The sequence below is a fragment of the Patiria miniata genome, unplaced genomic scaffold (genome assembly GCF_015706575.1).
Source record: "Patiria miniata isolate m_02_andy unplaced genomic scaffold, ASM1570657v1 HiC_scaffold_29, whole genome shotgun sequence".
NCBI lineage: Eukaryota > Metazoa > Echinodermata > Asteroidea > Valvatida > Asterinidae > Patiria > Patiria miniata.
Genome location: NW_024037068.1, coordinates 20,767,915 through 20,785,163, shown reverse-complemented (window position 1 = coordinate 20,785,163; position 17,249 = coordinate 20,767,915). Strand labels below are relative to the sequence as shown.

Genomic DNA, 17,249 nt, shown 5'->3' with positions numbered 1-17,249 from the left:
TTAACTGACGTATTAACACTGTATAGTCTGTGTGTTACCCCCGAGTGAAAGTTGGAAAAAAATCACTCGGGTGGGACTCGAACCCACGACCTCCTGCTTGCTAGTGCAGACGTCTTACCGCTCGACCACCGAGCTTACTGGGATCGGTTGGCTGGTTCGAATCTGATGTAGCAGTGGGTAACGCAATGAAACTATTCATAAGATGGAATTTGCGTCGGGGTGATGTAAATTTAAGATTAGGTATTGGAACCTTACAATGAATTTGGGCGATTCACAATGCAGTGCGCCACCAAGAGTTTGCCATGGGGAGTTCATTTTGCCAGTGCATTGTGGGAGATGGTCGACAAATTCGCAGCGCGGGACATTTGAAATTGTTAGATTTTCCGGTCAGTAGTTTCGTAAGCGTATGATTCGAGTATCTGTTTGCCCTTTTTAAAAAAATTTATCAATATGTTGTTTTTTTGTAAGGCGGCAGAACATTATGCCCCAATCTTTGACAAATTAGCTCAAGTTGTCTACTGACACTCGTTCAAATGGACCATGTTTGTCGACCGTAAACTTGAAAAATGGACATTCCATGGCAAACTCTTGGTGGCGCACTGCATTGTGAATCGCTCGAATTGGTACACTGGTCAATGATATAAACCCAGTGTTCTTTTTTTCATATTTTTTTGGGTAAGGCCTACGGTAATACGGCTGTCAAATCTCGGCAAGTTTGTTTTTCTCCACTTGTGCCTGGTGTTTGCTGTTCATTTTGGGGTAAACTGTCACCGCGGTTACACACGGGCGGACCAATCAAATTCCTCCTCGAACCGGGATTGTTGACTCCGCTGGCTGCGCTTAATAAAAGGCCACTCGGGATTGGCTGGGTAAAGGGGTGGTCGGGTGCGTCGTCCAATAAGCAGGAAGATTCTAGACTGGGTTGGACTGCCTCGGATCCTGGGCGTCTTGTTGAGGAGTTCCTGGCGCCGCTTTCGGAAAACCGTCCACAAGTTGAGGTTTTAGGTGAAGAAGGCTTGTCGGAGTCTGAACCGACCAATGACGATTGGCGACCGTTCAAACCAACCAATAGCGAATCGCGGGACACGTTCCCCGTAGCGGGGCTTGACCTCCTTTCCCCGGCCACTGGCTGGGCCTGTACCTCTCTACGTTTGGCAAAGGGAAAGGCATGCTGGCAAGGCACCTCCTTGTTTGGTTTCGCCCTCGAATTTCCGAGCAAAGAGTGGCGGTTACGTGAGGGCGCTCCGTTATATTGCACTTGGGATTTCCGGCATTTGGGACAGTGCGTCCGTATACACTCGGACTGGGACTCGTTGTTCCATGTCACATTGGGATTTCTAGTTTGGGAAACTGCGGGGTGAACCTCAGGAGGAACCTCGCAGGAGCAACAAGTCATTTGAGGCACCCTTTCTCTCTGTTCGTTCTTACACGCGTGAGGCGTTCCCTGGTCACTCTCCCCATCCCCGATTTCTCGATGGATTTGCCTAGGCCTCCCGTCGCTGCCATTAGCCCTAAGCGCCTCTTCATCTCTGACATGCACATCTCCATCTCTGAGGTTCGCTTTTCCTCTGCCTCCGAGAACCTCGTCATCATCTCCTGCAGATTGCCTCTCTGTGAGGTTTCTACCGTGTCCCGGGTAACTCCCCTGATAAACGCAGGCCCGGCCCAGTGTATCCAGCTGATACTCCTCTAGGAGGCCCGTCCTCTCCTCGCCGCGAGGTCCTCTCTCGAGGTCCTCACTGTCACCACCACCACCTTCCTTTTTGTCTTTGTCCTTGTCCTCGCCGTTGCAGAAGGCTTGCTCCAGAGTGTAGTAGATGGCCATGAGGGTGAACACGCCGCTCATGTAGAGCAGAACCTGACAAGAAGAAAAGAATACCATTAAATAAAAAAGCAGTGTTGCAGACGGCAAAAGACAGAGGTGGAGTTGGTGGTTTGGGGCCTGAACCTCATCTGGTGCTCAGGGGTGTTGTTCACGATATGTACTGTGCATAGCTGCATTTAAGCCACCATCGACTGCTCGTGATTCTATGGTCTACTTCTTACCTCCATCACGCGGGACGACAAGAGGCTCTCGTCCTCATAGCCGGTATTCCAGTAATATGAGCAGGGCTCGGAGAGGTTGGCGTCTAGGAAGATACCACTCATGGCTTCCGAGACCAGACTGCCAAAAGCAAGGCAAACATGAAATTTGTAAGGGGAAGAATGCAACATTAAACATGTAGAAACTCAGGGTTGAACCCTAGGTACCCCGTAAAACCTCCGAAAACCATGTAAAACCTCCAAAACCTCATAAAACCTTGTAAAACATAGTGATTACTTATAATACCGTATAACACCATGTACATGTAAACCTCCAGTTACCGCCAATTAACCCTCCTGCTATTTAAACAGTCATAGACAGTCAAAATTTCCATCCACTTCCCCTGCTATACTTCTAACACAGGCTAGTCACCAGCAGTCAGATCACATCAAGCAAGCACTGTGACTAGTCAAATTTAGTCAAACGGACAAAGCAGGCAAGTTGTGGTCACGGCTGGTTTTTCAATCACCCGAGACAAAGCGTAGCTGTATCAAGTTACATAAACAGTCCCAGCCAGTCGATCCTGCTTTATGTAGGCTGGGAAGTCTTAACTGTTGAAAACAGTCACTTGTTTGATTTTGACTGAAAGGACTACTTGGCACAGAATGTATGTTTGCATAGGAGGGTTAATTTCAAATTCTCTCTGGATTTAGATAAAGGTAAATTTCATTCATAGGTCTTGTCCGAGAAGTCCTAGGTCATGTCAAGCACACAAATGAAAAAAAAACCTGACAACATAGCCATCAAATACCGACTTCGGTCAAAGCCATACACTCACATTTTCCTCTTTTCTATTTCCCCCCGATTCATGTTGGAGCCATATAACGTCAGCTTCCAGGACTGCAGCTGGCCTTTGCGCACTTCAACGCTGTTGAAATTACCGGGATCTGGTGACAAAATAAAACCACTGTTAAAAATGTTTTTGCAAAAAGGTGGTTAGTGTTATGGTCCTAAGTTTTCTGCAGTGGAGGCACAATGTCACCACGAAATGAGCATCAACCTGAACAGTACCAATTTGCAAAACAGTGGTGGTCAATTTTTGAAGGGGTTGGCGATTGTTCGTTTTCCGGTGAAAGTCAATTTGTAAGTCCTGTTCTACCTTTCCAAATTGTTCTGGTTCTATCAAACTTTGGTTCTTTAAAACCTATTTTCATCCTGTTTTATTAATTGACTGTTAGTGCACTGTAATACAACAGCGGAATTTTTAAATGTCATTTTCTCAAAAATTACTTTTACAACTTTAATGTAGTCGGTCTGTATTTCCTTACGATAAGCCAGTTCGGTATTTCAACTGCGCACGTACACAATGATGTGGGTCCCGGGTCATTCGGGATAATCAAATGTTTCCTTTTTGTTTTGTTTCGTTGAAAGAACGCACACCTTTTTTTGTGATCCGTGGACAGAACTATAAAATGGTGGTTGTGTTTAAAACTCTGTAACTTGAAAAGTACATGAGTGATTTGAATGATTCTTGTACTAAAAGAAAGCTTATGAATTGGGCTTTCTTATCCTAGATTTTCAAAGTGCTACGTCCGGAAATTCACTAAAACAATAGTCCCGACATTTGGGTTCCCCTTTTTTTTTTTGACTCGCCCTGTATATTTCAGCTGGTAACCTATTACTGCTTAACAAACGTTATCTGTTCTCATCAAGGAACTTACGGTTATCCATTATGACCAGCTTCCATTCACCGACGGGGTTCTCCCCCCAACACCTCACCGTGGAGAAGGTCCAGCTCTTCAGCCCTTCTGACGATCTGAGGACAGAGCCAAGAAATAAGAACAAAATGCCAGGATCTGCACACTCAAAACCAAGACAATAGTATACAAATATTGAGTGGATCAGCGTGGAATGGGAGGAATATTATCGCAAGGTAAAATCTGGACTTTTCCATTTCACGAGGCGAAGCCGAGTGAACTGGAAAAGTCCAGATTTTACCGAGCGATAATATTCCTCCCATTTCACAATTTAAAGCCACTCAATATTTGTTTTATGTAACTGACATATAGATCCTTGTCATTTGCTTTATTTGAACTTTTATTTCAATACAAATTGGTGAAAAATGTATTTCTCTCTTCCAAACCACCCCTTCACGAAAATGTTTGAACCCAACGCTGTAGCGCTGGCTCTTTGGAACAATACGCGCTACGCGCAACGCTGAACGCGCACACCAGCATGCATTTGCACACAAATATCGCGTCATAAAACAAGAATGATCCTAACTGTTCCATAGTATTTCCCATTCCCATGGGCGGATAGTACTTTTTGAGCCTCGGCATGAATGGCAGTAATAACAAATGAAACGTGATGTGAGTTCCACCAATCAAATGACAAGGATCTGTATGTCGGTTATATTATATTGACTGGTAATGAGGTCACTAGTGTCTGACTATGCCCCTCGACGAATTGTGAGTGACCATAAGAGGGGATATTTTTCATGATGCGGAAGGCCAAGGGAAATAGGAACTCGTGGTCACTGGCTGGCCAAAAGGGGACATAGACTGACACTACTGACTGAATAATTCCGGTCAATATCTGTTTTGAATTAAACCACAAGCTACAAAGCGGCATTTTGTTTTTGGGTTTGGTGGTTTTCGCCAAGTTTGTCAATTTTTTTTGGTGTTTTTTTAACCGAGGGAAAACTAAAGGCATAAGTTAGATAAACTGTTATCTAAATTGTACATGTACATTGTTACATATCCTGAGATACTGCCCTGAACTATGAAGCATTTTCTTTGGAAGTGGCAGTCTGGGGCGATTTTCTGATTTTGTTTCGAACGGCACAGTAAACCCTTTGAAAATGGGAATTAATGTTCTGACAACAGGTAGTTGGATACATGTGAGTGGATTAATAATGGTTTATCAGAACTTGTCAACTTAAAAAGAAATTTCTTAAACGTCAACTTGGGAATTTCTGAGAGTTGTTCAAGTGCACAACGTAATTTTGTGCCCAATTCCAGACACCACCATATTTAAATTTCGGACTGAATTCCATGCCACTAAAATTGTTCACAAAAATGTTCAACAGCATGCACACAGTGCCAGTATGTTACTGAATCAAAGCGAAGCTTGTGAACAAAGAGGTGAGGCAACATTGCATGAGGAAAGTTGGGGGAATTGTCCAAAAGTGCGACATGCTAGGGGACTCCACTGTTTATCCATGGCCATCTCCAGCAAGTGCCGTTCTGAGCTGAAACATCAGCTCCGCTAGGCTCAAGCAAGGAGGACTCAAAAACTTACTCGTCCTTCTTTCGTCGGGCGCCGATGACCGACTCGGTTCCACTGGGGCAGATGAGATGAACCTCCAGCAAGCCGCGCTTGTCGTGGGACAGGGAGACCGTCACCAGGACGTGCTCTAGGCTCCGCAGCTCATTCCTCTCCGCAGTGATGTTAGAAACTGGAAGCGAAAAGGAACAAATAGGACAATTTTACTCATTTAGTAATAAATCATTGCTCGGCAGTGGGGTTCCTTGGTAGAAGATTAGGGAGAAAATGACAGCTCTTAGCAGTCAAGAAGCGCCATGTATTGATCATGCACGGAGCCCGTGGTCTCCACGCACACCCCTGAAATGTTACCAATGGAGAGCTGGAAAGACCACTGAGAGGTACATTCAAATGCCTTTCTAATTATGCTGGATGCTCACGCAAAGACGATATGAATGTGTGTCCATTAAAGGTATACTCCATCATTTGTAACTTGTGCATTTTGTTCGTTTGAAGCAACAGACATGCTCAAAATCTAAAGAAGGGTATTGAACAACTAACCTGATGAAGTTTCAGCTCAGCTTCAGCTGTATATTCCGAGAAAAACAGCGTTCTATGATCTCGATTTCAAATCGAAATTTGCGGAATCATGTTTTGAATTGGGCCTAAATTCAGCGTCCGAGACATGTTCTCACTGAGCCGATTGCAACTACACGATGTCGTGCACTGATCCGACGAATTATAGCAACCATGCGCACGTGTGCGTCGTGCCAATGCTTGCACGCGCTGCGCAGCAAAACAAAGTGAACTACTAATTTAAATTTCCTATGGTGCGTCTTAAGAAGCACCGTTGGAAAGGCCTTCTTTTGTTGATTTCTTCAAAATGACAGCATTCCAGAAAAAATAATTTCACAGGAAATTTAGTCCTCTTACTATCTTTCAATCAAGTATGTTTTTTCAACAAGAATTACGTCAGCTACTTTTTGGATGGCTGCAAATGATGGACTCTAGCTTTAAGAACAAAAGTCGCTTTGTGTACTTTGCACCATATGCTCCGAACCAGTACGTGCACGTGATGTGTCCTGCCCACTTGGGCTCTCATAAGTACTGTAGCCAAAAAGCACAATCTACTGTTCATGTGCAGAGCCCTAAACCAGCCTCGACTGTAACACTGGTAACTGGATGTTCCCGGATTGCTCACCTTTCTGCGTAACCATCAGCGTCTTCCCTGCCAGGATGGGGGCGTTCTCTGTCATGACAAGCCCCTCCACCGACGTCAGCCAGGGCACCGTGTGCCAGGCCTTGGCCGCGTTGACCAGCCTCCAGGCGCTCATCAGACCGAAGCCGTGCTTGTGGGAGTGGTGGAAGCCACCGGCGTTGGTGATCCAGACCGCGTTCTTCTGGTCAATCTGTGAAAAACGCGATGGTCAAATTGATACAGTAGAATTTTATAACAGACACAATGGGTCTTACAAGTTACGGCCGGTGTAGTGAGAAATTTGGACGCTATGAAATTTCAACTCCTTTGGCTTTGTGCACATTCAGAATAAAATAAGTTGTGCATTCTTCGCACTGTACGGGAGCGAACCAATACACGCGTGCTCCACTGGTCTCTCGAACGTGTTAAAAAAGCGCCCTCGTTTGTTTGCGCACAAAACCTATACTTGCACATGGTGTAATTCAGCCCTTAGTCTCTCTCTTTCTATTACGATCCTCGCTCCCCAACCTACCTTGACTGCAGTATAGATGATGATGTGTTGGATATCCCTCCATGTCAGGCAGGGTTTAGCCTGTAGCATCAGAGCTATCATGCCCGCGGCTAACGGTGCAGCGGCTGAGGTACCTGTGTGGCTGGACGTGCAGCCCGTACCCTTGGCCAAAGTCCAGTCTGTCGTTACCTGAATTCAATGTTAAAGTAGGTATACCATTTCCAAACATTCAAAACCTAAACTGGTGAACTATGAAATATCCTATTAGATGAAGCATCCTGTTAAATTACTCTGCCTAATTTGCTTTCATTTTCAAGAAAAGAGGAACTACCGTCATTTCCTTGCGAAGGTTTGACCCAAACCATCGCCAAAAAAAGATAGCATTTTTTTTACATACAGCTCCTAAATGACCGTGAATGCGAATGATTTTTCCTGAGTGACAAACTGGGATCACACCACAAGCGGGTGCAAGTCAAAACATTTTAAAGGGAATGTACATCATTGGGTTTTGCTGTAATTTTCAGAAATGAACTAGTTGAGGGGTTAGTATAATAGATCAAAATATTGTTACACTGACATGTTTGAAGTTTTGTGTTCGCAAATGCTGGAAAAACCAAGAAAAACAAAAATGTTGAAGTAGTCTGGTTCCCTGACTCCACTAAAGATGAAATGTATCAATTTATAGATGCCGGAAAATTTTAAAGTAAGGGAACAGGTGTAGCTGGCCTGCACCCGTTCACGAACATGTAACCAATAGCAAACAAAATTTGGACTGAAAAATGGTAAATTTGAAGCAGTAGTTGAAAAATTGTTAGGTTTTTCCAACGGTGGTCGGCCGACCACCGTTGGAAATGTATACAAAAATACCATTTTCTTGAAAATGACTTCACACCAGGTGCCATAATTTTACAGGATGCTTTTGTCTGTCATTTACCAACATCCTAGTAAGGTATTTCGTAAAAACTTGGTAGTTTTATTTTTGGATGTTTGCAAATGTTGTATTTTCCCTTTAATGAACATTTTGGAAGGGAAGGCTTTCAACGGAAACATTGCTTTCCATCATTTTTTGTCCATGGAGAAAACTAAAGACGCATTTTCAACCGAGCTCAAATCTGGAAGGGTTAATACTTTTTTTTCATAATCTGCTTTTGATTTACTGTATCGTTGTTCTTTCTATCAGCAAAATAACATATATTTTTTTGGCAAATTAATTTTAAGCCCATTAGCCTACCATTTACTGATTACATGACTGTGGTTATATTTAGATTTTTAGATAAAAATCCAGATTGATCTCATTCGTACAAAATTTTCTTTTGCCAAAATAGCACACCATGTAAAACTATGTACATGTTAACCTATTCATCTGAACAGCGCCACAAACAGTCAGACATCTCCCACCCCAGCACGTCTGTTTATGGTGTACATTGAGGATTTTCTATTGTTCCTCTTCATCGATCCTTTGTTTATACTCTTAACTTTTTTTGCTACAGCTCTCACCGGTTTTGTACACGTTTTCTAATCAAGGGCGACCTCAAATTGACTCCTGTCCTCAATTCATTGATGATGCTTCACATGTGTGTCCTCGATTTACACCATTAACAGATGCCCCACAACACACCCACACATAATTCGTCTGTTTTTTTTCCAGAAAAAAAAAGATGATTCTGTACACAATTTTCTATCATGGACCTTCATTGTTCTCCGGTGGAAAGGTCCACCATTGTACATGTATGCTAACACATGGTACACTGCCTTTCAGTGCTACATGTACTTCAAGACCATTACACACAATATCAACTTTCACGTCACACTACAAAAAAAAAACACCAAATGTCCCTGTGCCTCCGTTTATTTTTGGATTTTTTTGTAAAAACTTTAACAGGCAAGGACACTGCAGGGCCATTAAACTACAACCACCCATTCATAACCAATCATCCACAGCACAGGGAATCTGCCTTTGGAGATGACGAAATGGGAGGTCAAATCGGTACCAACAAAAAACAGGATCCAATTTGAGTTCTATTATTTATTATTATCCTTGACATAGGTGACTGTTCCTGGACTGCAAAACAAGCAGATACCGGTATTTTGGGGGTAAACCTTGGTTTTGTATTGATATTTGAAGGGCTAGGTTTTAATGGAACGAAAGTATTATGGGTCCTTGGTGGAGTTTGCGTTCAGGTAAAAAAGGTGACATTGACAATTTGACTTTTCCTGCAAATGGCGGGGTCAAGTCTAGATTCAACTTGGGTCAAAATGTAAACAAGAGGTCACCACGAGTCAGGAAAGGTAATGGACACCATTTCCAAAAAAAAAAACAACATATTTTTGCCGCTTCAAGGAACAACAAAATAAATTTGAAGCAGGTTTATAAAAAAAAAAACCTGTGGAAAATTCAGCTCAGGAGATATACGTTTGAAAAAATTGTGAAGTTATCATTCCATAACGAGAGGTGAGCCAATAAGCCATTTCGGAGTTACAAAAATGTACTACTGCACGTGCGCACATCAGACTCAACGATTTAGTGTCGGAAGATAAACAAAGCAGATAAATGCACTCAAGTCTATGGGGGACGTGGTAACCAAATCCACATTTTGCAATTTTGTTCTAGTAAAACAGAAGATGGATATTTTTGTTCGCACAAAAGTTGGAGCATATAAAACATCTTAAACCATGGTGCCGTTGAAAACAATCATTGAATCAACATTTTGCATCTACTTCAAAAAAAAAGAACTTTTCTTTGATTTCGTTGGTACCCCGCTATGATTTTGCACGCGTGTGGCGAACTGTTTATCCCCGACACTAATCGTTGTCATGGGATGTGCACGTGCGCATGCGCAGTAGTACATTTTTGTAACTCCGAAATGGCTTATTCAATATCTCGCCCCAAAGTGAATAATCTTTATTTTGCAAGAAAAACAGCAATTTAAAAAAAAAAAACTATTTTTGAAGAACGAAAGTCAAAAGTAGCATGGACAGTTCGTCTTAAAAAGCGGAGACACACTGGACAAAAACGCGCGGGACTTGCCGGCACTTTGACTTACAATGTTGCGTTTGTTAGCAGCGCCACTGCTGAACGTGACGGCCAGCATGGAAGCACACTGCTCCGCGTAGTAAGGCATCTGACCAGACTCATCCACAGCACCTACATGTACATGAGCAGGAAACAAAATGTTGGTACAAAGTTCGGACCTGTACGAACTACTTGGCTATGACTGGCAAACACATGCATGTCAATGGAAGCAAAATGCCAAAATTTGTCACATTATTCCGATTTCTGATGCTAAATTTAAGTTTAGAATTCAAAATAAATTGGTCCTTACAAAATTCCTTGATTTTTTCCATGACTTAAATTTTGTCATTTTTACAAATTTCCAAGACTTTTCCAGGCCTGGAAATTGAGAACAGGCCACGGAAATCCTGAATAACGTACATTTACCTATGAACCCCAAGAGACAGTCAGCCACAACAAGAGATTCCTATTCTCCAAGGCTGAGGGCAGTACAATCTTATTGTGCTCATGACCAGGTCTAACGAGGCATATATGTGCACTAGCGACTAAATAATGCCAGTCAATATTTGTTTTATAACACACCAATAATCCACGAAGCATTCATTTTCATAACACGAAGAGCTCTGATAAACTGGGCGCTGCAATCAATCAAGAATCGTTGACCATACCTGACCAGGCAATATATCCAGCACCATAGCAATTGCAGACGCAATATTGTGTATTACAGCATGTGAAAGCATGCTGCATATTAATGTATTTACAAATGCACAGAAATTGAAAACGTTTCAACTACAGTAAAGTTTACCAAGACTGTTTCAATTTGTTGGAATCTCTTTCCCATTCGAAATGTGGACCGACCCTAAGGCAGGCTATCTTCAGCTTTAGAAGACAAAAAATTGTCTCCGTTTGATCTAATGACAAAGTTTCAACTCCGGTTGAATTTTGTCACAAATGTTCAATTTTGCTAACTTCACTTCGCATATAATTTACATAAAATAAGATAATAATAATAATAATAATAACACAGTTTTTATATGGCGCATCACACCAAGGTCTCGATGCGCTTCACAGAAAACAACAATTAATAGCAATTAATGGAACAGGTAAGTTTTAAGGAGTGTTTTGAATTCATTTTCGGCATTGACAGTTCTAATATGGTGTGGGAGAGAGTTCCAAAGCGATGGTGATGCATGCATGAAGGAACGATGTCCATAAGTCTTAGTGCGAGTGACCGGTGTACTGAGCAGCAATGTTGAGCTAGAACGGAGGGTGCGTTGTGGCTGGTATACTTGAATAAGTTCACTCTCGGGAATTTGAAAAACAAATTAAACTTTTGGTTTGTGGCTGACCTATGGTAACCGTGTACATGGAGTTTGCATAGCCGTCATAGTTACAGTTGTCCTCGTTGCGTCCACCGTTGCCGCTGGCAACCACAAAGATGCTGCCAAGGCCTCTGCGTCCGGCCGTCACGCCGTGCTTCAAGGCAGCCTACAGAAACAAATTTGTGAACCAAAACAAATATTAAGATTATATGGAAACAGAACACGAAAAAAAGTGACATACACATAATCTTCACATTATGTTACACCTGTATTATTACTGTATTACATTGTATTTATTCACTGGTGAATCCATAAGACCATAGAGTGCTGGGGCTGTTTTGGGTGATACAGAGAGTACACATGTATTACAATGTATTACACAGTATTAAATTGTACTACTTTGTATTACATTGTATTTATTCCCTGCTGAATCCATATCACCATTGAGTAATGGGACTCTTTTGGGTGATACAGAGAGTACACATGTATTACAATGCATTACATGTACATTGTATTACATTGTAATACATATGTATTGTATTACATTGTATATATTCCCCAATGAATCTATAAAACCATAGAGCGCTTGGGCGGTGTGGGGCGATACAGTGAGTAACACACAGGATGGTTTGGAGCAGTACACGAACTAATGGATGTTCACACATGTGTACATGTAGCTAAACAAATTTAGGTGAATTTACCAGAAAAAAATGCACATCAATTTTGCACAACAACTTAAAGCCAGAGTCCATCATTTGCAGCTATCCAAAAAGTAATTATTGTTGAAAAACATTCTTGGTTGAAAGATAGTAAGGGGACTAAAACCCCCTGTGAAATTATTCCTTCTGGCAAGCTGACATTTTGAAGAAATCAACGAAAGAAGGCCTCTCCAACGGTGCGTCTTAAGAAACACCGCTGGAAATTTCTGTTAGTAGTTCGTTTTTTTATTCGGCGAAGCGCGCGCAAGCATCAACATAACGCACACGCGCGCGCGATAGCTTTAATTTCATCTGACCAGTGCGTGACATTGCATACATTTTGTAGCTGCAATCGGCTCAGTGTGAACGTGTCTCTGGCGCTGAATTCAGGCCCAATTCAAAATTGAGATCCTAGAATGTTGTTTTTCTCGAAATATACAGCTGAAGCTGAGCTGAAACTTCATCAGGTTACTTGTTCAGCACCCTTCTTTAGATTTTGAGCACTTTTGTTGCTTCAAACGAACAAAATGCACACATTACAAATGATGGACTATACCTTTAATTTTCAGTTTTGCAAATAGAAAAATAACCTTTAACTGACCTGTGCCAAGGGGTGGGGGCCGTCTACTGTCTTGCCGTCATCATCCGGACCCCAGCTATAGAGATAACACAATGAGATCAAACTTTGATTTGACAATCCTTAACAATGTGAATGTTGTTAACGGTTGGGGATGTGAACTTCTGCATTGGGCTCTGCTATTCACCAGTGTAGCGAATTGCATTTATTCATGATTTGAATGTTCATTACAGAGTCATGGCCAATCTCTTGTGTACCGGTAAGAGGCCCTTTTCAATGACAGCCATTTCTGAGGGCCTTATTTGTTATAATAGCTCAGTAATGCTGACAGGAGTATACAAATATTGAGTGGCTCAGAGTGAAATGGGAGGAATATTATCGCAAGGTAAAATCTGGACTTTTCCATTTCACGAGGCGAAGCCGAGTGAACTGGAAAAGTCCAGATGTTACCGAGCGATAATATTCCTCCCATTTCACAATTTAAAGCCACTCAATATTTGTTTTATATTACTAACATATAGATCCTTGTCATTTGACATATTTGAACTTTTATTTCACTACAAAATTGATGGGAAATGTATTTCTCTCTTCCAAACCACCCCTTCACGAAAATGTTTGAACCCCACTCTGTAGCGCTGGCTCTTTGGAACAATACGCGCTACACGCAACGATGAATGCGCACACCGGCATGCATTTGCACAAGTACTGCTTCTTGGAATAAGAATGATCCTAACTGTTCAATAGTATTTCCCATTCCCCATGGGCGGAGAGTACTTTTTGAGACCCGGCGTGAATGGGAGTAATAACGAATGTCACGTGATGTGAGTTCCACCAATCAAATGACAAGGACACTGATGCCGGTTATACAAAACACGCTATCTACTCGTACACATGTGTCTTTATGAAACACATGCACTGCACCCTGAAGATAGCTGCCATACAACATGTGCAACAGTTGGTCTATTTCTGAGCAAGCTATTGAGGCAAGTGTTCCAAGACACTTTGAGACAAACCTTAACCATGTGAGGCAAGTGTTAAAAAAAAAACACGTTGAGACAAACCTTAACCATGTGAGGCAAGTGTTCCAAAACACGTTGAGACAAACCTTAACCATGTGAGGCAAGTGTTCCAAAACACTTTGAGACAAACCTTAACCACGTGAGGCAAGTGTTCCAAAACACTTTGAGACAAACCTTAACCATGTGAGGCAAATGTTCCAAAACACGTTGAGACAAACCTTAACCATGTGAGGCAAGTGTTCCAAAACACGTTGAGACAAACCTTAACCATGTGAGGCAAGTGTTCCAAAACACTTTGAGACAAACCTTAACCATGTGAGGCAAGTGTTCCAAAACACTTTGAGACAAACCTTAACCATGTGAGGCAAGTGTTCCAAAACACTTTGAGACAAACCTTAATCCATGTGAGGCAAGTGTTCCAAAACACTTTGAGACAAACCTTAACCATGTGAGGCAAGTGTTCCAAAACACTTTGAGACAAACCTTAACCATGTGAGGCAAGTGTTCCAAAACACTTTGAGACAAACCTTAACCATGTACTTATGTGGGCAATTAAAGCATTACAAAAAGATGTGCAGTGTCCGTGACAGAGCAAATTAACCATGATATCTAATTAATGAGGAAGAGCAATGATCCAAAACTCCTAGTCTGTAATCTCCTTGACCATGAGCATTTCCAGATGATGGATGCCTAAAGATTTTAAATATATGAGCTCTTAAAAAGCTGTGTCACAGACATGTGGGTGACCCTGGAATTGCACATGTTGTTACAAATGCAGTTTTTTTTTATGAATATGCAATGATCCAGGATGTCCCCGCCTCTCAGCCCATACCTGCAGCTGTAGATGTCATTAATATGCATGTTCTTGTTGAAGGCGGTGGCCTCTAGACTGTCTGTCATTGGTCCATCCAAGAGACGAATACCTGAATAAATAAACAGTAATCACAGCAATCTTTAGTCACTTGATGAATTATGATGGACGAGTCTGACCAATTTGTCAATTAAAAAGAAAGGATCATACTTTTTTTTCTGTCTAAAGTTGGTTCTCCTAGTCTGTGCTCGTCAACAAATCCAATTGTTTTCTCACACTTTCCTATTTGTGTTTTTTTTTTATTTTTATTCAAACAGGAATTGTTTTTTTTCCTTTTTGGGGAATCTACGACCCTCTGATAAAAAGGTTTTTCTTCTGGGTTGCTTTTGTACCTAAAAACATGCCAGAATATCTGCCATGATTATTACTGGGCTCCAAAAAATTCGAAATTTGTTAATTTAACTTCATACATGTACATGTACAATGTACATTGTACATGTACCGGTATTACATACCTACACATATAAACATTAATGCTCCCTCGTGTCCCTGTTTCATGAAACAAAAAACGAACAACTTCTGTCTGTACAATTGCTAGAAACATCACTTGTTCTGGGTGTAACAATATGCATTAAAGTAGCATGAGGAGAACAAATTTACATATTACTCGCAGCTGAAACGGTATACGGGTGTCATATGAAAATTGGACTCGTATGAAATCGGACTCTTTTTTCCCGTTTATTGGTTAAACCCTCTCACGTGACCGGTCCCCTCTCCTAATTATAGATGCATGAGCATGCGCAAAACCACCAATGAGTCCGTATTTCATAAAACCTAAATTCATGCTACACGGGTATAAAAATTGAGCGACCTGGGTCACGAGTACATGTCTCTGAATACTGAGCTCATGATACCGGTACATGTCTGGCTCAGGTTCCGCAAACGGGATCAAAATGCAAATTGTTTCCTTCCTCTGAATGTAGGCAGTCAGAATATGGACATGACCTGGTGCCCGGCATGCTGTAGCCCTTGCCTGGACATGACCTGGTACCCGGGCATGCTGTAGCCCTTGCCTGGACAACTTGTGTTGCTTCTAAATATACATGTGTTCTATTATTAGCACATTTTAAAGTTCAAAGATGCACTTTTATTACACACACGTTTATCAAGACAAAGTTTTCAAGTGAAAAAAACTCATTGGCCTACCGGTACATGCAACAGGGCTGAGTCAGTTCGAATAATTGACTTTTCGAATATTCAAACTCAAATGCAATCGAGTATTCGAATATTTGGTCTTACCTGACGGCAGATATTTTATGAACAATAGATGTACAAAAACAGTTTCGTTCATGCACGAAATTGCATATAATAATTTATTACAAAAGCTTCTCAATGCTATTACAGCGCCGCTATAATGAACATGAAAGGATCCATTAAAAATTGTTATAGCGGTGTTGTACTGTACTTTGCACATCAAGAATGCATTCCATAATTCTTAGATGATTTCTGCATATTGCTGTAAAGCATATCGGCTGCTTTTAAGGCATCAGGAATCACCTTAAAATTAGTCTCTGGAATGAGATTACCATCATAAAAAGTTAAATTTCCGCTGCTTATTTCACTTCATAATATCCTCCGAATATTCAAATCCAAAAAAAGATATCTGAATATTCGACAATCGATCGAATATTCGAATATTCGAATATTGGGCACAGCCCTAACATGCAAAGTGCAATGTACATGTACAATGTACATGTATGTAAAGTCATACCGGTAGGCTATATGTACATGTACAAAGTAAGGGTTTTTTTTAACAATGTTACTTCCTTCATGAATTTGATTGCTTAACAACATAAATATCCCTTTCGGTGGAATCAGAGTGCTGCCCGCACACCTTTTTGGTGACATCAGATCCGGTGAAATTGGATGTGAAAAAAAATAATCAAAACATGACTGGTTTCATTTGATCGCCCGGTATACCGTAAGATCGTTACAATTTTTCAGCGCACACCTGTCTGATCTGTGCGTTCGATGGCCAAGTAAAATTGGAAAAGTGTGCGGCAGGCTTCACTTTCACAAACCTTGTATTGTACATGTATGTATCTTGACTTGATTTTCAGGTATGTACATGTACATTGTGTACATGTAAACTCTAGTACATGTACAAGGAGATTAAAAAAGGGCATGTTAGGTTTTTCAAAATCTTTACCATGTTTACTAACCTACCAGTAGAATGTATTACACCTGTATAAGACAGATGCCAAACTAACAGAAAAACAATATGATGGTTTACAATTGTAACTGATTTCCCTGGATTAAATGTAACTGAAACTGGTTGAACCCAACTAATAGGTTAAAGGTAAAATCCATGACGTTTTTATTAAAGGGAATGTACATCATTGGCTTTTGCTGTAATTTTCAGAAATGAACTATTTGAGGGGTTAGTATAATAGATCAAATATTGTTACACTGATACATTGTATGTTTACAATTTTGTGTTCGAAAATGCTGGAAAAACCAAGAAAAACAAAAACGTTCAAGTAGTCTGGTTCCATGACTCCACTAAAGATAAAATGGATCAATTTATAGATGCCAGAAAATTGTAAGGTAAGGGAACCAAGTCTAGCTGCTCTGCACCCGTTAATGAACATGTAACAAAAGCAAACAAAATTTGGACTGAAAAAAAGGTACGGTAAATTTGGAAGCAGTAGTTGAAAAATTGTTTTTTCCAACGGTGGTCGGCCGACCACCGTTGGAAATGTATACAAAAATACAATTTTCTTGAAAATGACTTCACACCTGGTGCCATAATT

At 41.2% G+C, this 17,249-nt stretch overlaps 1 protein-coding gene across 1 annotated transcript in view; it reads right to left on the bottom strand.

Annotated features, from left to right (window-relative positions):
- Positions 1-518: 518 nt before the first annotated feature.
- Positions 519-17,249, bottom strand: part of LOC119735674 (proprotein convertase subtilisin/kexin type 7-like) — a 45,819-nt gene continuing 29,088 nt past the window's right edge. Inside the window, exons 6-16 of the mRNA XM_038209481.1 lie at positions 14,458-14,548; positions 12,631-12,685; positions 11,359-11,497; positions 10,041-10,141; positions 7,018-7,185; positions 6,489-6,696; positions 5,324-5,480; positions 3,745-3,839; positions 2,862-2,970; positions 2,047-2,164; positions 519-1,858 (exon numbers count right to left, since the gene is read on the bottom strand). Coding sequence (XP_038065409.1) covers positions 683-1,858; positions 2,047-2,164; positions 2,862-2,970; positions 3,745-3,839; positions 5,324-5,480; positions 6,489-6,696; positions 7,018-7,185; positions 10,041-10,141; positions 11,359-11,497; positions 12,631-12,685; positions 14,458-14,548 — 2,417 coding nt within the window. The 3' untranslated portion in view covers positions 519-682. The remainder of the gene's footprint in view (positions 1,859-2,046; positions 2,165-2,861; positions 2,971-3,744; positions 3,840-5,323; positions 5,481-6,488; positions 6,697-7,017; positions 7,186-10,040; positions 10,142-11,358; positions 11,498-12,630; positions 12,686-14,457; positions 14,549-17,249) is intronic.